The following is a 27,355-nucleotide window of genomic DNA, read 5'->3' as shown; positions in this document are numbered from 1 at the left end:
TACCCAGCCTCCTGCCTGCTGAACCGTTAGTCTCCTTGTCTTGGAGGGCAGTGTGGCCTCTTCTGATTTTTGCAGCAATTTGGCTGAGATTTTAGGCTGTTTTTCCTTTCCAGGTGGATTTCTGACTAGCTCTTGTCAGCCAGCTCGGGATCTCAGTAGGAGAGAGCGCAGCGTACTAGTGCCTTGTTTGGGATATGGGAAGGGTGATATTAGCAGGAACCTGGATCAAATGTGTGCAGGCACTAGCCTGTAAATGCACAGGCACAAATGCCCTGTGGAGGACTTCTGGCCAACTTCAAGGGAAATTAAGAGTAGAATAGAATAGGAATGGAATAGAATAGAGTGGAATAGAATAGAGTGGAATGGAATAGAATTTTTCAGCTGGAATGATCATCTAGTCCAACTGCATTTTGCAAAATTCAGTTTGTTGTTAGCAAAAGCAAGATGTAAAGCATCTCCATTTTGCTGACTGTTCACCACCTCTCAACAGAGGTTTTGGCCAGTGCCAAGCAAAGATTTCTCACACCAAACTTACTTGTTAGAGCAGATTTCACTGCATGAGTGAGACGGAGAAATGTAATTTATGAGCATGAGTATTTCCAGCTGCCTACCTACATCCTGGCCTTGAATTTACTTATAGTACCCTGACTAAAATCAGCCTACCAGTCTAGCTTAGTAGCAGAGAAGTGAGGAAATTGCCCTTGGCTCCATTGGTAGTCAGTGGAGGGAAACTGGCATCTCTGGAGGTCTTGGGCAGGATAACTCATGTTCTGGAGAGTTCTGTTCCTCAACGTCAGAAAGAGAGGGGCCCAAGGCAACTGTGCCCCCAATCTGGGTTTTCTAATTGGGGTCCTAAATTTAGGTGGGAAGAATACTTTAAATGCATGCCCAGCTCCTGTTAAAATGCTTCCCTGGTTTGACCAAATCATTGGTTGCACCAGCAGCTGTGTAGGGTATGCCCGTATCGAACTGTTGCTGTGTTGGTTTGTTTGTTTTACTAATACTGTTGTCATTCAAAGGTTGGTGAAAAACCTAAACAGAAGAAAAGAAGGCTGGATTCCTGTCCACAGTCTGCAGATAGTAGTCGGTGACTGCAGATTTCGGAATGCCAAAGTCGCAGGTATCATATAGCACGCCTAGCAGAAATATTTCGTAACTCCAATCAGGTCTTTTAAGCCATTTACATTACACTTGATGTACTAAATCTGGCTGTGTATGCCTCTGCAGGAAAAAAAATGACAGCAGCTACTCCAAAAAGCCTGCAAAAGTAGTAAATTAAGCTTTTTTTTCTGTTTGTTACACCTTAAGACATTTCTGTGACTTTAGGCACCAGTCAATTAAAACCAAGCATTTAAAAACATAGATTTCTTTGCGAGAGCTTTGGGTAGAAGATCGGGGGAGAAGAGACGGAGCCTGACCAGGGATTCCTGTGACTGTTTTGCCTACTTGCTGCTGTAGCTCAAACCCTGTGTGAATAGGAGGTACCTAGGCAAAATCTCCTCCTGCTGCAAAAGATGTTGTGGCCTGACCCCCAGCACTCTAAAGGCAATACTTCATTTCTGCAGCCTCACTCTAGCCCTCACTGCTGCCTGCTTGTCAATCCATTCTTAGAATAAAGTTTATAATAAACAGGATACCAGCTTTCGGCAGAAGGCTTCTAGTCTCGAAAATCCTATTTCTCATTTTCTAGCTGTAAATGTACATAGAAATAGATAGGGGAGCGTAACAGATGACACAAGAAAATGCCTTAAGAGCAGCCTGTCACCCTTGCCGTGTGTGCAGCATCACCGCTCCATGTGTTCCCTCATCACCATGTTGTCCACTGGAAACAGGAGACCAGGGTTAGCAATGGGAGCAGCTCAGGAAACCCACATAGATTTAGTCTGTTAAAAAAAAACAACAAAAAAACTCAACACCACCCCACCACCCCCAAAAAAAACCCCAAAAGGTAAAATTCCACCAGTTATGGCCACATGAAACCAATTTTGTGAGTAGATTTCTCTTTAAATACTTCCTTTTTGTCAATATCTATTGTTCTGATGAATATGAAGGAAGCCTTCTGTAAGGCTTAAAATTCCAGTCAGGTCTTGGTAGTTTTCCAGTATATTTCAGTGAAATCCTTCCTATACAGGAAGGTATTTTTTCATCCCATTTATTGCAGGGCAGTCAAATTTCACAGGTTGGAACTTTTCTGACTTTACATAAGGGGTTGCTCGTTGTGGGCTCGCAGCGCAGCTGAGAGGGTTCCTCTTGGCCTGTTCCCACCCTGGAGCAACATCGTGTCTTCTCAGCCAGTCTGGTTATCACATCTCACCAGGTCCTGGACCACAGCCTGTGCAGGAGGTTTCTCCGGCCTTAAATGCATCTTGAAAGTGAACTTTAAACACTAGTTTGCTTTGTCAGTGGTAATATCCCCCAAAGCCTAGTGTCTCGTGACTCCAGGCTGGTTTACAAAGTTGCTGAGTACAAACTAAGGAGAATTTCACAAAGCAAACCCACAGAAAGTTCCTCCTGTAAGTCTCAAACTGTTGCCTAGATGCTTTGCAGTCGTGTTGCCAGGGTCTAGTCACGGCACTGAGGCTCTGTTTTCCCTGTTTAGATTAACTCTGTTCTCTCTGGCTGTTGCTGATTGTGTATGCAGTCTCTAGGCCTGATTCTAATTTTACACGCACTCCAGGCAATATTGTAGGATGATGTAGGATGTTTCCTTGCTATTTCCTAGAGCTATTCCTAGAGCTTTGCAGTGACGTGTCCTTATACCCATAACGTACTTACACTCTGAAAACTGATTTTCAGACAATACCTTTGCATTTAGCAATTCCCTTTCCTCTGTGACTGGTCATTTTATACTGCAGGTGACTTTGTACTACTGTCTGCTCGGGGACGCAGTCTGGACTGGGCTCTTTTCTGCTTCTTCAGAAGATGGAGCTCTTGCTCCAGTATAGCAGAAGAATTAGGCAGCCGAGCTTGTAGAGCAAAGTAGGGGCAGGAGGGAGCACTGTAACTCTCACGTATTATTAGCTGCTTGTGCTGAAATGCTGTTTTGCATGCAAGCAGAGTAAACTTGATTAATATGTTGTGGGGTCCCCAAGACCTAGAGCATGCTGAAGTCGCTTCAGAGCTGGGGGAGAGGCAGTCCTGGCCCTTCAGGAGGGGTAGTGCCTCTGTTACTGCTCAGCTCCAGGTCCTCACAATAAATAACAAAGTATCTCCAATCACAGAATTTCATAACCAGAATTCACACAAATCTGGGATTTGGGTTTTTTTCAGTGCAAAGCCTTTAGCTGAATAGATGAAACAGTTCCCTTACCTTTATGGTTTTTTCTTCAATTTATAGCATAGCCCTAACAAAAATCTCCCACCACAGGATGGCTGATACCTGCACACCTACAAGCCATTCCTCTCCCCTCCTGCTAATTATTCCAGTGTTGAGCCAGTACAAATAATAATGCAATTACAGGGAACTTTTTGCTGCCCATTTGAAGTTATCAAATATGGGTTAGGTCAATGCCCCGCTCCTCTACCATTGTTGGCTTTGCATCCTCCTTCACCCAGCCTGCTGAGGGCAGCCTTTGTGCAAAGCTGAACTTGCAACACTCAAACAAAGCCACGGGTGATTTTTCTTCCTTTCCTCACATAGTTGTAGAGGTAATTTTCCTTATAGGTGAGTGGTTGCTATTGGCAATGACATGTAACTGTTAATAAAACAAGTATTTTGGTCCAATTCTTCTTTTGCAGAGGTGTGCATGGGGTAAACTATGTTAAACTTTTTGTAAATCTTGTCCTGGATATAAGCCAGGAGGCTTTTTAGGAAGAAGATGGCTTGGAGGTCATTTTGAAAACCACTTTTCCCTCTGGTGTGCCTCTAGCTATGATTTCTGAGTTTAGTCCTTGCTGCTTTCTTCTGAGTAGGTTTATTCTGTCTCCTATGCAAATTCCTAGTGGATTTTTTTTGTTTGCCATAGAAATAGGTTTTTTCGCAGGTGATAACATGCAGATCTAAAAATGGAGAAAGTTTGGAGAGAACTCTGCTCAGAAAAAGCAATATTCAGAAAATAGCTACTACTGAGATTTACCCATGTGTTGTTAGCTTAAGCTGCCTTGCTAAAGCTGTCAGACATTGCCTGGTCAACTGACTTGACTTTTATATGCATTAACAAGGAGATGCAAGATTATCTCTTCATTTCCCTTGTGCAAGACACACATCTTAGGGAAGGTGAAGGCTGCAGTGTTAAAATCCCAACTCCTTTTCCACAGTGGGGCAGGAGACAAAGCATTTCTGCAAGTCCCTTGGTTGCTAACATGCCAAAGATTGTCATTTACAGCACTGACAGCGTCTGTGTCAGTGAAGGAAAAGGCATCTCACCTCTCAGCTGTGCTACAGGACCACCTCCATGGCAAACAGAGAGTGGGGACGGCAGAAATGAGGTCCTTGCCGTAACCCAAAGTAGATGGGTGACTCATTTTCACTGCAGTGACACAGTGCTCCTGTCCAGCAGCACCGCAGTCTCCTCTCTCCTCTGTCCCTGCTCTTCTTTTCCCTCAGAAGTGCTAAACAGATGAAAGTGAAAGGGGAGTGTTGTTTGCTCCCAGATTTTCACATCAGAGCAAATTGGGACCAAAGCATTTTCATCTTTTTTTTGCCATGACCTTTAAAATCAGGGCAGAGAGAAGGGCAAGTGTCCAGTTTCCACTCACTGCGTGGAGGTTGGGTGAGACGGATTTCTTTTAGAGGTAGCATGAAATAGAGAAGCCTGAATGAAAAAAGGGGGTTCAAATGAAAAATGGAAGCCGTGTTAAATGCCTTTATTATATATATATAAGAGAAATATTGCTACAATTTTCGAGTTCTTTTAAACAGCAAAAATGGCAGAATTTGACTTGAGCCCAAAGGTGAGGAGCATTCAGAGCAGGCGTGGAAAGATACTCTGAGCCAAGGCAGGCATATGCACCCGTGTGGTTTATGGAGGATGTAGGGTCCTGTTCTACATGCCAGACCCTCTCCTAATTTGTTTTAACATCCTACTTGCCAAATTCTCTCTTCCAAGCCTTAAGGGGATCCCCTGTGCGTGCTCTTCATGCAATAAAGCTGAGCAAATGTTTCCCCCACTGGTAGTGCCCAAAGGTCCAAGCTCTCATGTCCTCTGCTCCTGCTGGCCAGGGCAGTGGGAATCATCCTCTCAACTAGGGTGAGCTTGAGGCAACCCTTTACATCGCTCCCTAGGCCAGGTGCTTTGAATCTGCCCAGTAAAAGTATCTGTCGTATATGACTGAGCTCTTGCAGGCTGGCGTAAGCATGTTAGCTGAAATGTGCAAGTTTTGTTTAAGTTCTGTTTAAAATGCCACTTGTAGTTTTGCAGATGCAGCACAGCTGTTTGCACTATTACTCATGCACTTTAATGACTACAGGCACAGGCTTTTGTATTTTTGCGGGGGCCATTAAAGGTAATGTCGATTTTTGGGGGGAGGGGTCTTTGAAATCAGGGTCTCCTTGTACAACCTGCGATGCCAGCCAGCTTCACAGAACAGCTATTTTGTAATGCTGTAGAAAACCATTTTGAGCCTGACAAAATAAGGGGTCTAGAGAAAGATCTCAGCTGGCCACGCTGTGATAATCAAGTGATACATGATGGAGATGAGTCAAACCCCGTGGTCCTGCCTTAGACAAGGCTCTCACTAAAGCTAGTGGGAGTTCAGCATTTAGGGGGAACTGCAGGAGTGCACTTATTTTTTTTATGTTATAGAAATGTTACATGATTACAGGGAACAATGTATTTCTTGGAATAAGATGCTTTAATATTAACATCATTCTTCATTACTTTATAGATGCTGCCCTGTGTAACACGAGAAAGTTTAGTTCCCCTTGAATTAAGGGTGAACTAGTAGCATCCTATTTTCGATGCTCTTTGGAAGCTTTCAACTAAGTGTTACAGAGAAATAGCACAATAGTTGGAGTTGTCCTGTACTATTCATCACATTCACAGACCTCCACAGCTTCATCTGCACTGAACGGGACTGGGGTCCTAAGCAGCTTCTCATAGTCATAAAGGAAGCCATTCTCTGCTCTTTCTTTTTTTTTTTTTTTTTTTTTTCCTCCTATGGAAAGTACAGTATTTTATTAATTTTACCTGCTGTTTTTCCATGACATCCATCATGTTTCATCAGAGAAGTACACTACAGTTTCCTGACACTTTGTTTAGATGCTTGAAATTTCCTCTACAGGTTGAAAGCTTTACCTACTTATTAGCTGACAATTGCTGAAATTCCAAATAAAAGAATTGAGTTTTGGTAAACCAAAAAACCCACAAAACTGAACAAAGAAGCTGTATGTCCTGCTTAATTGATTTAATGAATGGATTTTTCTTAAATATCTACTTCAGCTATGTGAATGTAATGTTCTGTAAGAGCATCATCTGGCTGACCCACATGCGAAGATGCAATAACACTAAAGATCCTCTTTTTGCACTTAGGGTCTGACTCCAGCCCATTGCAGTCAGTCCTGTTGATTTCAGTGAGGTTTGGATCAGGTCAAACTGACAACTCAGGGTTGTCACCCATCCCTTAGGGTCCCCAAAGCGTCCCAAGGCTGAAACCTGTATCTAGCAAGTGTTGAAGTTTACATTAAATGTATGTACTTTTGGAACACGTGCCATAAATCAAAGTTAAATGTCCATGTTTGCACTAAGGATGTTCTTGTGATAAGACTGTACTTTTCAGCATCTTTAACAATAATGTATCTATTGAATTTTCGAGAAAGAAGAAAGAATATTGAACACATAATTTAATTTTGTGTTTCTTTGTCTAGTTTTGCTTTTGTAGAACATAAGTACAGGTGGTTTGACTTTCGGGCAGATGTGTGCAAAAAGCATCTGACTGTGTTGAGAACGGGGTTAATAGTGTGCATGCGGTAGTGAATTTGCTCTGTCCCGTCAAAATGAAATGTTTTATACCATGGACTAAAGGGGGACCTTTACGATCTGACTTTGATTTGTGAACCATGGATTCTTAGACATAGTACCAAGTTGTTAATTTGGAACATACCAGGGTATTCTTTTTGGTGACCATTGTTGTACGGAGGAATTGTTGAACTACTTGATGTCTGTGGTTGCCTGGGGGGTTCCCTGCCATGCTGCCACGCAGCAGTGGGCATTTCTGCAGTTTGGGTGGCCAGTATTGCAGGTGACCCCCATACACCCTCAAAAATATGACCAGCTGAGTATGAACCGAACAACACTGCAAGACCTAGAAAGGTCCCAGTGTTCTTCAGCCACTGGCAATCCTCGCAGAGAGGGTTTAAGTCACTGAAGGTTATTTCCACCTACTTTAAAATTGGTCACAATGCACTTGCTGTGTGGAAAAGTAGGAGTCTCTTAAGTTACTGTTGGGGCTGTTTATAGTGGTAACAATTGTGGTAACAGTACACATTTTGAGGTACAACTGTAAATATTTGTCTCAAACATAGCACACATTGCATATTAAATGGTTTTAATCTTTTTTGTCTTCCATAGTTTTAAATCTAAGCTTTTATTAATTTATGAGGTTGATAAGTTCTGCAAATCTGAATGTACAGTCCGAGATTTTTAACATTTGAAACTTTGCACATGACATGGTATGTTACCTTAAGTATGCTGTTGAACTAGGCTCTTCATGTATATGTATAAATTACTGTAGAGAATTTTCTCTGACTGCAAGTTTAAATGAACTATATTGTATATGTACCTGTAAAAAAATGTGTTAAATCTATATTTAAAGATTAAGAACTTGTTAAATAAATTCATATGAGAATATGAAATTCTGTCCAAAGAAACATTGCTATAATTCTGGGAAGAAAAAAAAAAAAAAAAAAAAGATGATAATTCTCACAGTGTTGGTTTTATTTAATTTCTTTGAAACAAATGTAACCTTCTCACATGCATTTTGATTTTAAAATAAGCAATGGCAAATGATCTGATTAGCTTCTTGCTTGATGTAGTGGCAGTGAAATTAGGAGAGGCGCCTTAGGGCTCATACTGACACCTGAAACGGCAGTTATTGAAATCCTGCCTTGGCTCAGGCTGTCTCCGTCACCAGCCTCCCCTGCATCCCCACACCGGGTGGTGCTGCCAGGAGGGACCTCCGGGCCGGGGACCACGGGGCCATGCTCATGGGTGGGTGCACGGGGGCTGTGCGGGCATCAACAGCCCTTTTGTAGGTGGTGCTGGGGGGAGAAGTGGTCTTGGGGGTACGTCTCGCTGGGCGGAAGGGAGAAGACTCCTCTCAGTGGGGTTCTGCCTCTGGGGACGTGCGTGGTGCCTGCAGCGTGGTAAAGCCTGTGCACGAGCAGCCCGTGCCAGGCATCACGGTGCAGTTCCCCAGGGCCACGCTGTTTTCCAAGGAAGGAGATACGAGACGAACCAGCACTGATCAGAGGTAAATCTCCCTTCCTCTGGGATTATTCTCTTCCCTTGAAGTTGAGGACTGAATTAAGCTCATTTGAATCAGCCTGACCGAGAACCTCTGCCCAGCGTAGCCTTTCCTCGGGATGCCACCTTGGGCACGGGGCAGGCACCTCCCCATGAGGTTCCTGCCACCCTCTCAGACCAGGCACTGGGCTGTCCCAAGCTGTCTGCTCACAGGGAACATCCTACAGGCTCATTTGGGGAGGGCAATGCTCCATCTCCGTCACCACCAGCAGTGCCTGTGACCACAGTCTCTAATTTAACACAATTAATACAGAGACCAGGACAGGTAACAAGCACTAAGCAGTTCTCTTTATAATCCTAACAAAGCTCTGTAGAAATCATTAGCATAAAGCCTGCCACTACCTTTAGATGGGTTTTATACAGGTTTTACGTCATTTATACAGCCATTTTTATGTTGTCCTAAAGCAAGAAGAGCATTTACTGCTGCACGTGATCTATCTCAGCCTGGCTTATATGAAAATGTCTGGCCAAGAGTGCTGGGGGTGCAATGCTTTGTGTGTTCACCTCCCTCGTGGTCTCCTGCTACAGGATGATGCTGGATGCCAGTGCTCGAGGCATGGGCAATGCTGATGGTATGCTGGCCTAGGGCACGTATAAGCCATGTCCCAGCTCATCCACACCCCTCTGCATTCATGATTTGGGGACTTACACCATTTTAGCAGTGCCAGTGTGTTCAGGAATGCAGTCGTGGGTAATTAAAAGGGCTTTTTATTTCCTTATTACCACATTTCCTCTGCGTTCTCTCAACGTTTGCCTTCCAAGAGCAGAAATTAGTTAATTTAGAAATGTTTATTAAAATGCAACAATTTCTGAAAAACACGAAGGTTGCTATGGTCTCTCTTCAATGAACCAGTCCTTTCCCCAGCACAGCGTAACCTCCTGTGGGTTAGGTAAGCCTCGTGGTTTCCTTTATCCACTTCAGGTACTTGGAGACCCTGGTGTAGATGCCATATTTACCTGGCTTGGCACATTCCTCGCCCCAGCTGGTGATCCCGGTCAGAAACCAGGTGCCCTCAATCTCGGTGGTGTAGGGACCTCCACTGTCCCCCCCGCAGGTGTCACTGCCCCCGGCTGGGAAACCTGCGCAGAACATGTTCTGCAGGATGGTGGTGGAGGTGCTCTTAAGGCAGGTTGGCCGGTCAACGAAGGGCACCTTCAGGATCTGGAGGATGGTGGCCGGCCGGCCACGGAAGAGCGTGCTGCCCCAGCCGCTCACCGTCCCCATCCCGTGCTTCAGCAGGGCGTTGGTGAACTCCCGGCTGCCGATGCAGATGGGGGTGACGTAGCTGTTGAAGTTGAGTGGCTGGTCCAGCTCCAGGAGGGCAATGTCGTTGTGGTGCTCGTTGATCGTGGCATTGTACGTGGGATGGGGAATGACTTTCACCACCTTACGCCGCTGCTCCGTGTTGTCATCCTCGTTGGTGTTGTATTCACCTGCAGAGATAAGCGTGGCTTGGGTGGTCCCCTCTGTGGCCAGACGAGTGACCATGCCCTGACGATGCCATCCCCACTGCGATACCAGCCCAGACGAGTGGTGGCAGAGGGACGAGTGCTGCACACCCCAGCCCTCGGGCTGCCCTGAGCCTGGTGCTGGCAAGGCTGCTTGCTCCTTGTCAAAAGGCATTGGAATTTCCCTCCCCCTGCCCCCGGCAGCACCTTCTTGGTCCCCACAGCTAGCAGGACCTGAAACCCCAGGTGTCACACCAGGCACACACTGGCCAATCAAGTGCCAAAAGTCCAGGTGCTTTTACCCAGGTTAGTAGGAACGTGGCTGTTCTCGGGATTTAGCGCCCTCAAAGAGATGTGAGCAGATGTTGCCCTTGCTTCGAAGGTGGGAAAGCCTCTAGAATTAAAAGTCTTTGTTTAAAATAGATCATTTATTAGTGAAAAGAAATCTGACCTTTCCTCTTCTAAACCTACCCAGCCACAGGGCAGAATGAAGTGCAGGGGGCTACATCACCCCCCTGATGCTCACAGGTGTCCCCAGGTCCCTTTCACCTTCACGAGGCTCAGCTGCTTGTGATTTGCAGGGTGCTGCTGGCAGCTTCAGGCCCCTGTGGTTGAGTTCCTGGCAGCCTGCTACCTCCCCTCCCGGCTTGTGTAACAGGTAGAGGGAAGGGAAAATGTTCTGTGGTCTCAGGTCGGCAAATGGGCAGCGTCTGGGTCTGTCTGTAGCCGAATCCCCTCTCCTGCCTGTGAACTGACTGTGCTGAAGCCTCAAGAGCAGGATGGCTCTTCCCGCTTGCTTTCTCGCAGCCCAAGAGGCGCAGAGTGCATTTAACCCCTGCTGCAGTATTTCTACATGCTTTGCTGTAATCTCCAGAATATACGATCTCCACTAAACAATATCTGCAGCACTTCTGGCCCTGGCAGTGTCCTGTGACTGCTGCGTCTGCTTGCGAGGAGTGGCACGGAGCCCAGCGAGAGAGGTGAGGCCGCTTTCTGTGTTCATGTTAATGCTGGCGCCTGATGAAGGCGCGTTTGGTGGCTGGTGCTGCTGCTGTGCTCTGTGAGGGGTTTTTTTGCAGTGGAGTGTGAATGTCAGCTTCTTCCCAGGCTGCGTTTCTACAGTGTAAATGCAAGAGAGATGTGGGGGAGACTTTCAGAAGGTTTTTCTTATGCTGCAGCTGCTTACTATTGCTAGGAACCTGAAAATATGCTTCAGGGTTGAAAGTGGAGAGGCAAAGAAGGACAAGGGAGGGGAATGCTTCTTCCACACCCTGCTATCAATTTTTGGGCCTCCTAGGATGCTATGTTTGAAGCTGAACACTTAGCATGAATGGACATGAATGAATTGGATATTGCCCATGCAGTGTACGTGGTGCAGGTACAAATACAGTAGTCCTTGAAGCCCTGTAAAATTGTGGTTTGCTTTCTTGACTTAACTGCCTGTTCAAAATCCTGCCCTGGAAACCCAGTAGTGCTGCAGAGTGGTGTGAAGGTAGAGTGAGGGGACTTGGCTGATAATTTATCCTAGATGGAGGGGGTGACATGCAGGAGAGAGCCTGAAAGAAGAGGCAGTTTGCATGCAGATACAATGAATGCTAAACCTCTGTCCAGGTGGAAATGTGCTTTTCTGGGGGGAGACTCTTTTTTTGCACTGGGCATTTTGTACTTTCTCTCGTGAGTGAGTGCAAGTTTGGGCTCTGGGCTGGGCTTTCCAGCAAAACTGCCTGAAAGTAGAAAGCAAAAATCGCTGCATGCAAGCTGCGAGCCTCATCCTGCCAGCACTGGGCAGGTGGTGCCCAGCCCCATGGCACTCTGTCTCCAGGGTCTGGCCAGGCATACCCAGGAACTTGGCCATGTTAGCATGGAAGATGAAGATGCAGCTGGAGCCCTCTTGATGAGTTTGTTTCTGCAGATATAAACTCAGTGCTTCAGGGCTCAGGTAGAATATAATTTTTGTCACCGATATATTTCATTGTGTTTAAACAGAAAGCATGGTTCTTCCATTCCTCCTCTCATTACTGCTTGTGGCAATTACTAACCATATCCGTGTTCCCCTCCTGTACCTATCAGTGTAAGCCTTCTATACTAGATAGTCATACAGGGAAGAAACAAATAATTTGGGGAAGCTGATTCTGCCACAGCTGTGAAACATGGCACCACAATGCTTGCCAAGGCCCTGTGCTGAGTTATCAGCAGGCTGCCTAGCAGGCAGTCTGGAACAGCTGGGTACCAAGAGTCAAGGGGAAACACTATTTTTCAAGCAGATACATTTGTTTTGTAAAGTAGTAGCATCACTTGCTGTGCAGTTTGGTCGCACTGCTCCTGCCTAACTCCCCAGAGGCTTTCCTGTAAAAGCACACTTTCCCACATGCCAGCCTGGTTTCTCTACAGTCATCTTCTCCTTGCAGGGATCTAGCCAGCTTACTGGTGCCCCTCTTGCACCAGCCACATAAATCCATTCTCTGAGAGTTCTGTGTGAAAACTTAGCGTGACCCCCAAGAAGAGCAGAAATCCCTAGTGAGGTCCTACGTGGCCAACAGAGATAAAAACTCATCACACCACCTCACAAAGCAGCATTTTAACTAAGTCCACTAGGCTTTTAAGCAGCCTGGGGTCCTGTCTGGTTCATGTGAGCTTGCCTGTGGTCGGGTTGAGCTGTGTTTGCAACATGGTCCAGCGGCTCCTTGGCTTTGGGACCAAAGCCAGACCCAGCTCGCTGCTCCCACCAGAGGTGGTGGTACCTGCAGAGATCAGGCTGCCAAAATCTGCATCCAGGGCCTTGGTGCCCTAAAGCAACTCATGAAACATTGCTGCCCATCGTGGTGGTGTGGGTCCCAGGGTCCTGTGCGATGCCTTGTGCCTGGCCAGTGTGAGCCCTGCCCCACGTCCCTTGCCTGTGCTGGCCTGATGCCACCTGAGGTGCTCACCTGCCACGGCAGTGATGCTGACGCCTGACTTCAAGCAGTGTGCTGCTGTCACTACCCATTTCTCGTTGATGATGGATGCGCCGCAGAAGCCCACATTATCGCTGTTCACCAGGTGAACCTGTGGGAGCAGAAAGAAATCACACCCGTGGGTTTGTGTAAATTGGTGGAGAAGAAGAGTTGGGACACAGGGGGTTTTTTTGGCTATAGGACAGGATGTGTTTAGGTCATACAGACCCAGTGCTGCGAGAGATGCTGTTCCTCAGGGAGTCCCTGCCACTCTGTCCCCTGCTGTGTCACAGAGGGTGGCCAATGTATTGGTGTCCCATTGCAATTCTCCCTTTGCTCCAGGCTGGGAAGACAGACAGCTCTGAACATAAACCTCAGCATAAAACTCAGTGTTCAAAATACAAACGCTTTTGAATGCATCTTGCGCTTTTGCATGTACCTCCTACAAGTGTTTTGCCAGTGACTAGGTCTTAGCTAATTAACTAGGGACAAAACCTTAACTACCTATTTCATTTGGGCATCTAATTGCCTCAGCTCTTATGGGACACAAGCCAGGACAGCCCCTAAAACTTCTAATTTCTTTATAATTTACCCATTTCTTTCCTTCCACGTGATGTGGCTCAAAACTGTAAATACTTTCCATACATTCATTTGATGCCTCATTAGGTAGAGCTAGCTGCGTTTTACGAGCTTAGTACCCATAATGAGGAGGACAGAGCTCACTCGTGGCGATGAACTGGAGTACTTCCACAGCCATTCCCCAGCCCCCCCAGCCACTCCCCAGTGTCCCCCGTGGGCCATGGGAGGGCAGTTCAGGATGGTGGTAGTGGTTGCCCCCCCCCCCCATGCATGCCTGTGGCTGCGAGCCTGCCCGGGAGCAGCCGAAGACAATACTGTGACACGGTTTATAAGGTCATTTGCTGGGATCTGAGCCCCACAAACACCCCCAAACCGCAGGTAGGAATGGAGCACCCCTCCTCAGTGTTGCCTGTATCTCAGCAGGCTGAGCAACTTCATTTGCCAGCTGGCAAAAGGGCAGCCAAGATTTTTTTCAGAGGGAGCCTGGTGAGTTAAAGGTCTCCATGAGCACAGCCAACCAGCCAGACTTGGTGGGCTTGTAACTCATGAATTTACTTTCTTGACGGATATTTATTTCTCTTATTTAACTTTCTGGTTCTCCTCTTGACTCTCGGTGAACAGTTGGTGGGTGCCAGCACACAGCATCACCTGTGGATTGTCCAACAAAACACTGTGCCAGAAAGCTCTGCGTGGCTAGGGCAGCAATACAGACTCTTCCTTTCAGACACAAAACATGACCTCCCAACAAATCTGCTGCTGCTTCTGGTGGCTGGCTGTTTCCACAACACATTCTGAGCTTCTTTAGCTCTGAAATGGAGGGCAGATACCCCTCCCGACCTTCCCACATACGCCCTGCTCACTGTTTTGCTCCCTCAGCAGATATAGAGGGATTGGCTGATCTGCGTTTACGTCCCTGTGGGAGCAACTTTTCATTGACATCACCAGTGTCAGTCTGTGCCAGAGCTTGCAACAGAAGGAGATTTGCCATTCTTAAAATTTTATCTGGATTTATTATTTTACACTCTCAGCCACTGAGATTTCTGTGCTCATTGAAGTCAGAGTAGAATTTAAGGGCAGCAGATGACTTTGTAAAAGATCCAAATTAGGACATAACTTTCCTTTTGACAACAATTTGAAAGTATTTGCAGAACAGTGCGTTGGAGGAGGTTTCTTTGCAGCCCCCCCTTGCCTGTGAGGTCACTTTTGGTGAAGTAGAGATGACCAGGATGTCACAAGTTGGATAAAGAAAGAGAGCTGGATTTGGTAGATCTCTTGGTGGTATAAATGATCATGTATCTGTTGAAACTGATGGAGCCAAAAAATGAGCTCCATTGCTCTTGCTTGCGAAGATCCCCTCCCTCAGAAATTCATGGACTACTGGGGAATCTGTTGCTATAGCTCAAAAACAGATCCTTTTTGCCCCACCAGATAAAACTGCTGTGAGTGACTTTCATCTCTTTTTTGCTAGGGTAGACCCCCATCCAGGCAGGTTTTGTTGCTGTGGCGTAAAACTGTGTACAGAAAGAAGCCGTGTTCCTGTTAGACTTGAGATCTATTGCTAGACTAACCTTGGAGATGGGGTTTGAGTATGTAGAAATAAGACAATCCTGCATTCAGAAGGAAACGAATAGACAGAGCGATTGTTGGGGTTACAGGGGAGCTGCAGAATAGCCAGTACCTGCCAAGGCACCTCGCCTCTCATGCTGTCTGTTCCACCAACAACCCGGGTGCCCGTCTTAATTATTGGTGTGATTTTCGTGGTGGCGGCAGTGCTGGTTTCTGTGACGTTGTCGAGCACCTCGTCATCAGCATCATCCTGGTCATCGGTGGTGATGTTCCAGTGCTCGAAGGTGTTTATGGCTCGGGTGAGCTTGCTCTTCACTTCAGGAGCCGTGATCCTCCCACAGGGATATGGCACTGGGGGAGAAACAGTCATGGTTATGACTGGCTGTGCATCATGCTGAGAGTTACAGCGATTGAGAGAGCAGGTGAGGAGGCAAATGCTGCCTCATATCTGCACCCTGTTTTGGGACTGACATGGGAGACAAAGGGCCGCGGGCCAGCTGTGCATTCTCTGTGCAGATGCCTGTGCCTTTGAGCTGCAGTGCAGGTTATATGTAAGAGTAACCAGAGCACAAATTGTTTCTGGGCTTTAGAAGGGACATCTAAACAGCTTTTAAAAAGCAGAAAGCTTGTGAGAGAGAGCCCGTGTCTGACGGGATGGTGCAGCTGTGCCTGTATTTCGCGGGATGCTGAGGTGCATACCTGGGAGGCTGCAGCCGAGCACTTGGCTGACATTTCTAAAGCAAGTTAACTCCAGTACAACAAAAGTCCAGCTGGGAGAGGACAGGAAATAATATCTGCCAATTGTACAGATAATCCTGCTTGGCACCAAGGTGAGGAAAACATTAATAAACTCTTTTTAGAGTTGTAGATTTTCTCTGTTAATGAAGATCTCATCTGTAGGCTCATTTCAGACTCTTCCCATTTCTCTCCTACGCAGTGTGTGCTGAATTCCTGCTGATAGTGGCAGTCAAAATAGTAAATAGCATCAGGCATTGTCTTTCATCTGAAAAGCTTTCGACAGCTCTGTGCAAACAAACATTAGTGTAAAGTCAGATGTAAGTGTGGCCTGCTGAAGTTTGTTTGTTTCTTTTTTGTTTTATTTTTTTAAGCATTCTGCTTTAGGGATAGGGCTTAAATAAGTGTTGAATGATGGAAAGTGCTACCCATGAGGTTAGGCTAGGAAATGAAGCCTTTGGAGTCAGCAGATCTAAACTTTTGCAGGAAGGGCAATTACTCAACCTGAAAGATGATCTTATTGCTAACAGTAAAACTTTCTGGTCCAGTGGAAGTGAAACAGCATGTTAGGCAACGCAGGCCTGACCTCCTAATGATCTTCAGTAACAGAAGGAGTCCTGGCCTAAGATGTTTTCTACGCTGATTGCTCAAAGTCACCACTTTCAGGAGCTCAAGTGTTCTTGGTTGTAGCTATCAGACCTTCAGAAACTAACTCACCTGTGCAGGTGCTGGCATGCTAGCTTAGGTGTGCAAATCTGTTACTCTCAGGTGTTAGAATTATGATAGCACAAATGTTAAATTGACCTTAGATGACAAAATATTTCTCTACTCAATCTCCTCTTTCCTCTGCCAGATGTGTTTCTGAGATGTTCATGCCCAATTAACTTGCTGTGTTGCAGTGTTTTGGGATTGCACGTGTCGGTGTAGTTAGAGATACTCTAACAGCCTAGGAGTGGGGTAAAGTTGGGGAATACAACAACAACCAGCTATTCTTTAGCCCTTCATGAAGTTGCAACTTCAAGCAATGCATTTCCCCTCCACCCTACTCAATGCCACCGCTAAACCAGAGAGTCTAGTTCCCGTTGAGGGCCTTTGTGTACAGATGCACACTGTTGGGAGCACAGCACCACCACAAAGCTTCACTTGTTTCCACCCATCTCAGGTAGTTATAAGGCACAGTGAGATGGAACGGCCATGAAACAGACCATCAGGAGGACTAAAGAGTAAGAAAAATAATTTCTTGTTCTGAAAAGGCCCAGAGCATTCTCAGTGTAGGATCAGTAACTAAATAGTAGCTCCTACTGGAAGAACAGGGAGTGACTCTGGACGGATGGACACCAGCGTGTATGCTGGTGTAGCTGAACATCACATTTCTACCTCCAGAAAAATATTGATCCATATCTAGAAATACAAGATGGCTGTGGGTGAGAGGAGCTTGTGAGAGCAGCCATCTGTGAAGTGAGCATTTGCCTTGTGAACAAATTCCCAGACAACTACCCTTCTTCTATACCCACCTAGGCTCAAAAAAGTGTTTAAATTGCATCTTTCAAGCCTGACCCTACATATACCGTTGGGAAAGTGCAGGTTCAGTATCTTTACATTTGCTAAACAAGAAACCAAGGCTGGTTCCCAACAGGATATTGCATTTCTGTGAGATTAATCTATCTAAATCCAGGACAAGACCTTGGAAACGTTCACCCAAATCTCTTAAAAACACTTTAAAAGTTAACCTGTAGGTTCACAGGACTTTCCATCTTCATGAAGTCTATAGCCAGTGGCACAGGAACACACAACTTTCTGTGGTGGGTCATGCCTGCAAAAGTGCTTGCAGCCTCCATTTTTAATGGCACAAGTGAAGTCTGAAAGAAATTAGAATGAAATTGTGAAAGCTCTTTTGAAATGCAACTGGTCAGAGATTTGTTGGGACTTGGGCCTTTGGACTTGGCCTGTAAACCATGCCAGTTGTTCCAGGCTATGGAAATGGCCCTATGAGAGGTTCTGCCAAGCCCTGGAGCAGCCTCTGTCTCCAACAACTGTTGAGTTGTCTGAAATTTGGCAGCCTGACTGTAAAGGACTCCTGCAAATATTTGGTTACAAGCCACATGATTTCCCCACCATCATGCTGCAATCCTCCCCGCCGCGTTTACGGCAATCCAGCCCCAGTGTGGATGTCAGCAGAGAACACCATGTGTTGAATGGGAGCAAACCCTGAACCCATCAAGGGCTTTGTCCTGGGATTATCACTGGGCTCCAAATTTAAAACCTCAAACAAAGCCATATGTGCTTCCTGACACACCAATAAATCATTGCAGCCTGATGTGGAAGACCCATTTCAGCAGGGTGTTTGATGAAATGGGTCCCAACCTAGGCACAGTGAGATTCCTGTGACTTGTGTGTGTCTTCTCACACCCCTCTGTGGTGCGAACATCATCTTTTGAAGTGGGAAACCACTAATCTGCAGGTGCCCTTTTAATTCTCAGTGAGTTTTCAAGTAACTTCACAGCAGATTAACTCCACTCCTACTTCCTCAAGGACACCTCCCTTCCTGTAGCCATTTTAATGCCATCATTTACTATTTTTACAGAGCTCCTTTTCACGCCTCACTTCTAGGTCTATTTTTGTTCCTGTCTCACTTCCACGAGAAATCTGCAATGAGACTATTTAAATTTGATGCAGCTTTGAAATGCTCTTTTTAACGTACACTCCTCTCTTGCCAGAGCAGAAGCACAACTAGAAAGAGAATCTTTTATTAGTGCAGTGAGTCTAGCACATTATGTGAGCCGCACAGCCCCTGATTATATTATAAATATAAGAGCTGAATATCCCTCTTGCTTAAATTATCAGCTGTTTGGTTTTCATAAACTTCTCAACCCATCAGGAAAATATTTGTCTTTTGTTTGCCTTCAGAATCAAGGTTGCTGGTGATAATTGTAATTATGAATTTAGCAGAGTGCCACTGAGAGGAGGATACAATAATCCTGCCCTGCTCAGCACCTGCTGCGCAGCCTGGCATGAGAAATGCAGAGGAGGAGTGAGAGCACGGGGCCCCACTGGGGTTGGTGGAAAACTGTTGCTTTCAGCAGGTGAGCACGTCATCCCTGATTGACGAGCAGCCCCGGAAAGGCTTGTGCTGGGAGATAAAGGAAGGTCTTTGTGTCAACATTTGTGCTGGCAGTCACAGTGTGCTGAACAAAAGACCTTGAGCCTGAGTCTCTGTTGAACCCTGTGTAAGAGCTGCATTTTGGTGCTCAGCAGAGGTGGAGCTGTGGCTCCACCAAGGGCAGGAGAAGACAGAGACATACACTCCTGTACCCCCAAGCATGTCCCCCTGTAATCCCATTGCCAAGAGGCTGAATTTGCACATTCACGCAGTGCCTTACAGCAAAGCAAAATGTGTCTGAAACAGCCCTCTAGTAGGATGAAACTCTACACCCACTTTGATCTGATGGGATTTCAAGCAGGGCAGAACAACCACAGCACGAGCCCCTGGTACATACCTATCTCACAGTTTTTGCCTTCATACCCAGCTGGGCACCAGCACACATAGGAACTTACTGCGTCCTTGCAAACGGCTCCGTTTTTGCATGGATTGGGGTCACACTGATCTCCATCTTGGAGAGAAGACAGGAGAATTAACAAATGTAAGCGTCTGCCATGGATGGTGCCGACCAAGCCCTGGAGCCTTGCTCTGTGCAAGTCTCCTGTTAAAGAGGAGCAAGAGTCTGCACACCTTCCTTCTTTGCAACGGGAAATAAGCCAGATCCTGACATCCACGTGCACAACAGACAGCATCATCACTGAAGGTAACAGCAGCAGTGATTTACCCAGAGTCCTAAGTATGCACCCTGTCCCATGCGGGTTAATTCTGCTCATTTCAGCAGAACTCCTCCTCACTCTCCCTCATGCAACATCTCAGTAGGATCTCATGTCTTGGCTAAGTTAGACAAAGTTATGAGGTTTGTTTCGTCATGAGTGGTTAACATTTCCTAATCTGAATTATTTTAACACTGCTGTCTTTGTTCTCTGGGCCTGGTCTGCTTGGGTTTGAAGACCTCTCTGTGTATTAGGATTGATAGCCTTGGTCATTGCTCTTTCCTTCTAAGTCTTGTACTACTATTAACCAGTCTAGATTTTTCTTTGCATGTCACAGCTTTTATTTTCACAGTTGCCTACAGCTGAAAAGCTGAGGCTTTAGGAAAAATACCCAGTATTGCAAAATTAGTGGTGTATCACTTTGGAAGAGTAAGTCAGTGACATTAAATTACAGGGAAGTGTGCTTTGAAATGGTAACACAAAAAACAGGGAGGAAGGGGAATGTCCTGATGCATTTGTGTCCTGTCAGTAAGTGTGGCTGTTAACTGTGCTTTCAGGAATGGGCTGGAATACAAAAGGCAGATGGCAAACAGGGACAAAATGGTTTTGTCTAAGGCAGAGTGTCGGGGTTTGCTCATAAGGTGAGGATCATGATGTTGTTGTTGGCTGGTGAGGGCAGTTGGGGCTTGGTACCACCTGAGTGCTGTGCAAGGGGTGAGCTCCTGTGGGCTGCACGTGTTGGGAATAGCAGCTTGTAGACTGAACAGTAAATCAGACACTTTGGGTGAGAGGGGAATATATGCTTTCATTATTTTTAAAAACCTAATTGGTTACAGTGGCAGGGAAATAAATGCAGTGTTGAGTTTCATCGGTTGGTTTTTTTTCAGAGGACAATGCAAATGTAACTTTTTTATTTTATAGTCTGGACTGAATAATCTGAATTATTTAAGGCATTTTAGTGAGATGTTCTGGGCACTTTGCCAATCTACAGAGTAGTTCATTTATTGAAATGTCCTGAAAATTAGTTTCAGATGTTTTAGTGGGCATTGAAATCTTTTTGGTAAGGGACTGAGGAGTTATTGTGGATGGAGGCTGAATGGGGAAAAAATAGATAGTGGAAAGAAGATGGTAGAGAAGGAAGGGTTTGGGACCACGGGTGTGAATTGCAAACAGCTGTTTGCTATGATCATGTTGAGGCTCCACTTTAATATGGCATTTCTAGGGATTCGCACTGTGCTTGCACGAGGCTGTGCCTTATCTGGAGATCTCTGAGAACAGAGCGTTTGCTGTTTGCTGAAGGGTTGTTAATTATTGCTGTCATGTTTTACTGTATACCACGACTGAAACCAGAAGCCCAGAGTGTGACCTGGGGTCAATGCATCCAGTGGTCTGTGTGAACTGGTTTTGTTCTGTGAGGTTTTAGAAGTTTGTTCAGAAAAACTTGCTCGAACAAAGAAAATGTTAAGTAATTTTTTTTTTTTTTTTTGGCTTGCAATTTGTATACAGATAATACAAAGGCTGGGTAGCTACAGGATTTAGGGTGTCTGACTCTGACTAGCTTTGTCATTATACAGTTTCTGAATGCTGGAATACATTTGTTTCCATAAACATCTGTTACTTATGCATTAAGAGATGAATATTATGCCTTTGAACATAAAGAAAACAGTTCTTACCAATGTATGTTTTCCAAAACTCCATCTGCAAAGGAAAAAAACCAAAAATTTCTTTTGATTTCTAATTTCTGGGCACTGCCTGACTGAAGTAGTAAAGGGATGACTCCAAAGCTAAAGCAAAAAGACTTGCAGCAAGGCAACCACCTCTGTAATCCCAATGGTGACCAACAAACCTTTAAAGAGGTTCCCCCAGCCCAACTGATGGATCACAGATGAGAATAAACCACACTAGATGCTGCACTAGGCCCCTTCAGGTTTTCCCCATTCTGTTCACTCCTCCTTCCCTCTCTGTGCCTCCTCACCTGAAAGGCTCGTAGAGGTACGGGCTGGGAGGAACAAGATGTTGCCATTTTGCAGCAGCGATACTCACTGTTTTCTCTGTGTTTTCAAACACTTCTCGGGCTTCTTCAAAGCTGCATTTTTCTTCTATGCATTCTCTCTCGAGGTTCCCAGGAATAACCTCTTCCAGTCTGTTCGAATTGGCTCGCTTTTGCCTGTGCAGAACTGAGCTCGCCTCTTTGTTCTCGATGAAGACTGCAATTTTAAAAAAATAGGGGCTAGAGTGGAGCACGCGCTGTTGTGTGATGCAACTGGGACAGGCTGTCAGAGCTCTGTTCTCCCAGAAAGCAAGGCCTTTGCATGCGTTCACTCCCCCCCCACCTGGCCCCATGGTGGGGGATGTTCCAGGAGTGTTATTATGTACTTGGTGTTTCTTTGGTGTTTAAGTTAAGTGAAATTCAGACTATCAAATCTGGAGAACCAGGAGTCAAAGTAGTTGATAGATAGAAATGACTGATGGTGAGAGGGTGATTAGGAGTGTTGAAGTTTGATGCTTAAAATGCCCTAAAGCTGATGGCGTGAGTATCTCCTGTCAAAAATGCACAGACTGGAATAAGCTATCTGAGAAGGGAAAATAATAGGCTTTTCCATGCTGCTGCTTGGTTGAAGTCTTGTCTGGACACAGACATTGTCCTGCTTTAACTGTCTCTGCCTGCTTTACCTGTGAAAGACCATTTCCCTCTGCAAGCGGCTGCAGCCCTTGGAAGCCATGGGCCATTTGCTTCTCTCCCTGTTCCTCACCCTTGCCCTTGTGCCTGGGTACCACGGTTTCCTGCCGGCAGGAGGGGTGACATGAGTCCTCCTCACCCCCTGGACCAGGTTCTGTCAGCGAGGTGATGTGCATCCACCTTCAACTTGCTGGCCAAGCACCTGGGCAGAAGCCACAGGCAGATTGCTGCTGGCACAGCAGGGACCCCCAGCCCAGGCGGGATGTTCGCAGTGGCCACCAGCCTTCCCGTGGTGGCTGCCTGGCGAAGGGCACAAGGACGTGCAGTCCTGTCATGGTGCTGCCATGAACGTTCTCCTGGCCTGGTCACACATCCCATCGGCAGGGTCAGCAGTCACCCCGTGTCAGCCACCCGGCAGGGTATGATCCTGACCCACCTCTCCGAGCCCCCACCTCTGCTGAGCGCTATTCCCCCATCCCACCGCTCTGAAATAAGACATTCTTCACCCAGCGGAGATTCCTGCTTTGCCTCCCCAGCCTCTCCTCCCTCTCCGCTCTCCCTGAGCGCTCGCAGCCATGTCCCTTTTTGTCACCAGATGGCACGGTAGAGCAGCTCTTCTTGAGGCTGCTGATGGCCCCCCTGGACGCGAACCTTCATCTGGGGGCTCTGTGCCAGAGGGGGTTCAAGGCACCCGTGGGCCTGGCCCGTCTGAGGGTTGAGGAGAGCATGAGCCCAGCCAGGCGGACAGAGAGGAGTGAGGGGCAAGTACCAGCCGCTCATTCCTTCTCAAGGCTAACTTCTGCTCTTGATCCAGAGCAGATCCCAGCTTCCCCGAACCCACAGTGGATTGGTTTTATTGAACTTTCATGAGCCCCAAGTAGGTTGCTCTGATTTACACCATGCCACTGACAGCATAACCAGCCCCTTCAGCCAAAGGTTTCTGCAAGAGAATGGACAAATTGTTTTTGCAGTGTTTTTAACCATTGTACAGCAAGCTAGCACCTCTGTCTTCCCTATGTTAGTATGTCTTTGGTTAAAAATGAAAAGGAGTGCTTTAAAATTCTGACCTTAATCTAATTGTTTGGCAGTAGATATTGATGGGTAGAGTACTGACCTCTGAAGAAGCCAGACTTGTTTCAAACACTGCAGCCCTGGTGGGGTGGCCAGTTCCCTCCCAGCCGCAGGGTTGTGGTTTATGTGTGGGACATAACATACACCCCCCCGATGAGCCTCCTTGGCTGAGCAGGGGGCTGAGAGCATGGAGGCACCTGCGGGGCACAGCCTTGCTGGAGGAGACCTGACCTCTTCTCCCCATGGCATGGGCTGCAGCCCCTAGCTTGTCCCCAAGCCAGGTACAAAAGCTTCAGGTGAGAATGAGGGAGCAGCCGTTCTTGGTTTAACCCTGTTGGGCTCCCTATGTGCTTAGTGTCTGGGGAACCCGATGTGGGTGCAGCCCCACATCACCCTGCATGAAGTGTGTAGACCCACTCCTTCATCTCTTCCTGGTGGGATGTGCCAGCACCTGCCATAATTAACCTGTTTAATGGAGAGCACTCATTTTAATGAATGCAGCTTTGCCTCCCTCAGATCCCTCTAGGCTTCCTTAGTTGCTTACTGATCCCACATGCTGCTTTACAAGCAAAACTTGATCTGAAGGTTGCAGGCACCATGGGGTCACAGGCATGGTACTCACCCTGGCTGTTAACCATCCTCACACCAAGAGTATACTCACACCTGACTTACCAACTTCTGAACCAGTATTGGAGAGGGTGCGACGGGCCTCTGGGACAAGGGGCTGTGGGGGCAGGCCTGTCCTGCCACCCAAGTATAGTATTTTCTAGAAGGTACACCTGAGTGGGTGGTGGTACCAGTATGATGTTTTGCTCACTTTTCATTGCTAAGCAAGCATTTTGGAAAGACGATCTTTTTTTAACCTGTTACTTGCAAAGTTTTAATGAAAGAAGAAAGGCCAGCCTTGCACCAGAGAAGTACTCACGGTGGATGTGAACCAGCCTCTGCTGGAACTGTTGCTGCTACAGATAAATCAAGAAACAGCCTGCATTACTATGTGTGATTGCCCACATCCATCAACTACTCTATCTTGTCTACAATTTTGGCTGCATCTTACAGTCTTTGTTGAATTCACACTGGGTTTGGCTTTAAACAGTTCTCACAGTGGCAAATCCAATGACTGTTTTATGCATGTGAGCACTTGTTTGTACTCCAGGACAAAGTGATGGCACACAAAGAGGTGTGGATGTTACTCCACTACCAACTCTCTCCCCCTTTTTTTCCTTCTGTGTGTGGGTGCATGCATTCTAAAATGGTTGAATAAAGCTCTGAAAGCTTAAAAGCTGCAAAAAGTTTAAGAAAAATCCGATTCTTAAAATTAATCCATGACATATTCTGTGTAAAATCAGCACAAAAACTATTATTTCATTCCCAAGAAAAGCACCAGTTTTAAAGAGAGGAGCTGTGAAATGCAGCAACCCCTCTGGGCTCTCATTTCATATAAGACTGCACAAGTTGCCCCACAGTCAAGTGACAAATCGTCACTTCACCTGTGCCAGTAACCCCCCTCACCCAAATGTGAAGGACTTTTAAATGAACCCACCTGTATTTTCGGTACCAAGACAAGTTCCCAGAAGACAAATGAAGAGTATGAGGGGGATATTTGCCATCTTCTTCCCACTGTCCAAACCTCTCGGTAACAAATTGTTCAGGTGGTGGAGCTCAGTCAATAGTTCCAAAGTGCAAGTGCTTGTTTATTTACTCTGGGTAACCCTTTAATTTAAGGTCCCCAGAGATGCCATCACTGAAGCTTGAAATGGCAGCATGGGTGTTACTGGAGAGGGATATCTACATAGAAGAAACCTGTTAGGTAGTTGCAGTCCTTGGGTGGACTTCATCCCCGACAATCTTCTGCCCTGTAGGATATTACTGCCATGTTTTGGGATTGAGCATGGCACAAGAATAAATTAATTCAGCTTCAGTGAACCTCTTTAAAGCATTGGATTTCACATTCCTATCCAGGTGATGCTGTGGACCATGTAAAAGTCCACAGTAGCATTTTCAAAGGCTTCAGCATCATCCACCTTTCATCCAAAAAAGCTGGCACAGTTCCCTTGAAGATGACCCTACTGATGATGTTTTCTCTCAGGGACCAGGCATCCTTGGAGTAGGGCTGTGTCAGCCGGCAAGGTCTCATGTGGGTTATCTAATTAAAAACCTGGATGAAGTGAGGTACATTATCCAGATCTGCTGGGGCAAACCCTGGGAAAACATGGAGTTTCCTAGGTTCTGTTCTTGAGGCCACAGGAAGGAATCTGCTACTTGGTGGCTCAGACAGTGGGCTGATGTATGGATGTGCTGATAAAATGCTGGTTCTGGAGCAGGGAGACTGAAGGCTCCTGGGTGCAGGACAGCCTTTGCCCAGGGCAGGGTCACAGGCTGCTCCTGATCCACACTGGCCCAAGAGAGGACTGAAAGGGAGGGAGATGGGGGAAATGAAATAGGGAAAAAAAGCAGGTTTTCATACAGAAAAGAAAGAGTGGGTTTTCATATGAAACCATTCATATTTAATGGTGGGTTACTTACAACTTTTAAACCCATTTCTTCCCTTCTTCTGACCTGCCCTTAATATGAAGAGATATTTCAAGTTGAATGATCGCTTTTGGGAAAATGGTGAATATTGTAAAAATATAAATGAAACATTTACTTCCAGAAAGGTCAAAAATCTCCCCCCACTCCTTCCTAGGAGGCAAGAATAATTCATCTCACTCTGGGGAGGGCTTGTGGGCTTTCTGCCCATGTCCTGTTCCTCAAAACCTGATTCCCAGTTTCTGCTTATCCCCCCACACCCCAGTGCACAGGGCAGAACTGATATCCATCATCACACCTGTGTACATCTGGGGCTTGCACTGTTCTGCCCAACTACAAATAGGTCTCAGACAGAGTCATTTTAAAGCAAAACTCCATTTTTGAGTGTGTTGCTGGTGCTATTGCCTTTTGGGATTGCTTTAGCTCTAATCCTATGCTTAAGAAGAGCAGCCAGAGTCTAGCGGGCTCTGATGGCTTGTTAAAGCAGAAGAGCTAGAAGAGGAGAGCTGGCAGGTTTCGCTAGTTCTCAGCAAAGCAAGATGGATATTGTGCTATTGTCAATGCAAGGGAATCCCACAGCGCGTTTCACGGTGCCGTGAGTGCTCGCAAGCAGGCTGATGCCACCCAGAGAGATGTGGAGTATGTATTGCGTTGGATGTGCCCGTGTCGTGCAGGCTGGAGAGCTCTTAGTTGCTATGAGGCTGCAATAGCCCTTGGGTAGTTGTTAAAGTGTTTGCTTGAGCTTATGAACCATAAATTCTGTGCACTGTGTCCAAAAAATTAAAAATGTTCCTTTGTGCAGCAAACAGGAGAGACGTTTATGGTTGCATGGGTATTTGGAGTTACTTTTGTATGCAGAAAGGACCGATCAGCTGCAGGTAAATATGAGATTCTGAATGTGAGTTACAGCCTCATGAGATCCCTGTTGCCTAGGTGGAAGTAGTCCTTTATTTTCCCTTTCTTGAGAAAACAAAAGTTCTTGAAACCTATAATTCGTCTTGTTTCCTCTTGCTCTGCTTGAAATTATCTTTATTCATCACTGACAGTAGCTTTAGTTATCAAATTTCTGTGGTAGATAAATGAGTTAGGATGAGGTAATGTGCTGTTGATGTAAACTGAATGCAAAGTGAAGAAGGTAATGATCATCTTTCATTTTCTGTGCATAAGAAAATGCAAATGTGAGAAAATAAATTGAGCTGAAATGTTGAAACAATGTATCTCCTATCAATAAAGAGAAGTGTAGAGAATGGCCTGCCATAACAAAGGATAATTGGAATCTCATTACTGTAAATATTTTACTTTAGAACATAGGTCAGTCAAATTATTTTTGGTTTATGGTGCATATTTCATTTGTAATAGTATTTGCAACATTATTGCTAATTAATCTTCACAGAAAATGCCAACATCATTAGAATAAGGCTATAAATACGAGTAATTTCTATTGTTTACTACTATTGCTGTCAACTTCTGGGGCACTAAATTGAAAGCAAAGTGTTTCTTTTTATTTATTTTGCAAACAAAATCCCCAGAATTACGAT

General features: G+C 46.0%; 2 protein-coding genes across 4 annotated transcripts in view; one reads left to right on the top strand and one right to left on the bottom strand.

Moving 5' to 3' along the window:
* The window catches only part of MCF2 (MCF.2 cell line derived transforming sequence), a 62,686-nt gene extending 52,547 nt beyond the window's left edge, over window positions 1–10,139 (top strand). For 2 of the 3 annotated variants that reach the window (XM_074914980.1, XM_074914982.1), the window contains 2 exons: window positions 1,020–1,120; window positions 5,827–7,716. In XM_074914980.1, coding sequence (XP_074771081.1) covers window positions 1,020–1,120; window positions 5,827–5,867 — 142 coding nt within the window. In that variant the 3' untranslated portion in view covers window positions 5,868–7,716. Of the gene's footprint in view, window positions 1–1,019; window positions 1,130–5,826; window positions 7,717–10,101 lie in introns of those variants that run through there. The other variant, XM_074914981.1, reaches the window with a different exon arrangement.
* Window positions 9,246–24,898, bottom strand: F9 (coagulation factor IX). Its single transcript, XM_074914983.1, has 8 exons — window positions 24,832–24,898; window positions 21,581–21,744; window positions 21,211–21,235; window positions 19,222–19,335; window positions 17,455–17,583; window positions 15,102–15,340; window positions 12,839–12,956; window positions 9,246–9,896 (listed from the first exon to the last, which is right to left on the bottom strand). The coding sequence occupies exons 1-8, from the start codon at window positions 24,896–24,898 to the stop codon at window positions 9,349–9,351; spliced, it is 1,404 nt and encodes a 467-aa protein (XP_074771084.1). The 3' UTR covers window positions 9,246–9,348.
* Window positions 24,899–27,355: the final 2,457 nt, after the last annotated feature.

This window comes from Athene noctua, chromosome 11 (assembly GCF_965140245.1).
Source record: "Athene noctua chromosome 11, bAthNoc1.hap1.1, whole genome shotgun sequence".
NCBI lineage: Eukaryota > Metazoa > Chordata > Aves > Strigiformes > Strigidae > Athene > Athene noctua.
This window is presented reverse-complemented; position numbering and strand designations above follow the sequence as displayed.

Bases quoted from the DNA above. Each gene is read 5' to 3' on its own strand.
- F9 (XM_074914983.1), bottom strand. From the start codon at position 24,898: ATGGCAAATATCCCCCTCATACTCTTCATTTGTCTTCTGGGAACTTGT. The intron at 15,341-17,454 runs GTTAACTTTTAA...TTTCTCCCCCAG, and splicing joins AAAGTCCTGTGAACCTACAG to TGCCATATCCCTGTGGGAGG. The intron at 9,897-12,838 runs GTGAGCACCTCA...TTATCTCTGCAG, and splicing joins CAGCATCACTGCCGTGGCAG to GTGAATACAACACCAACGAG.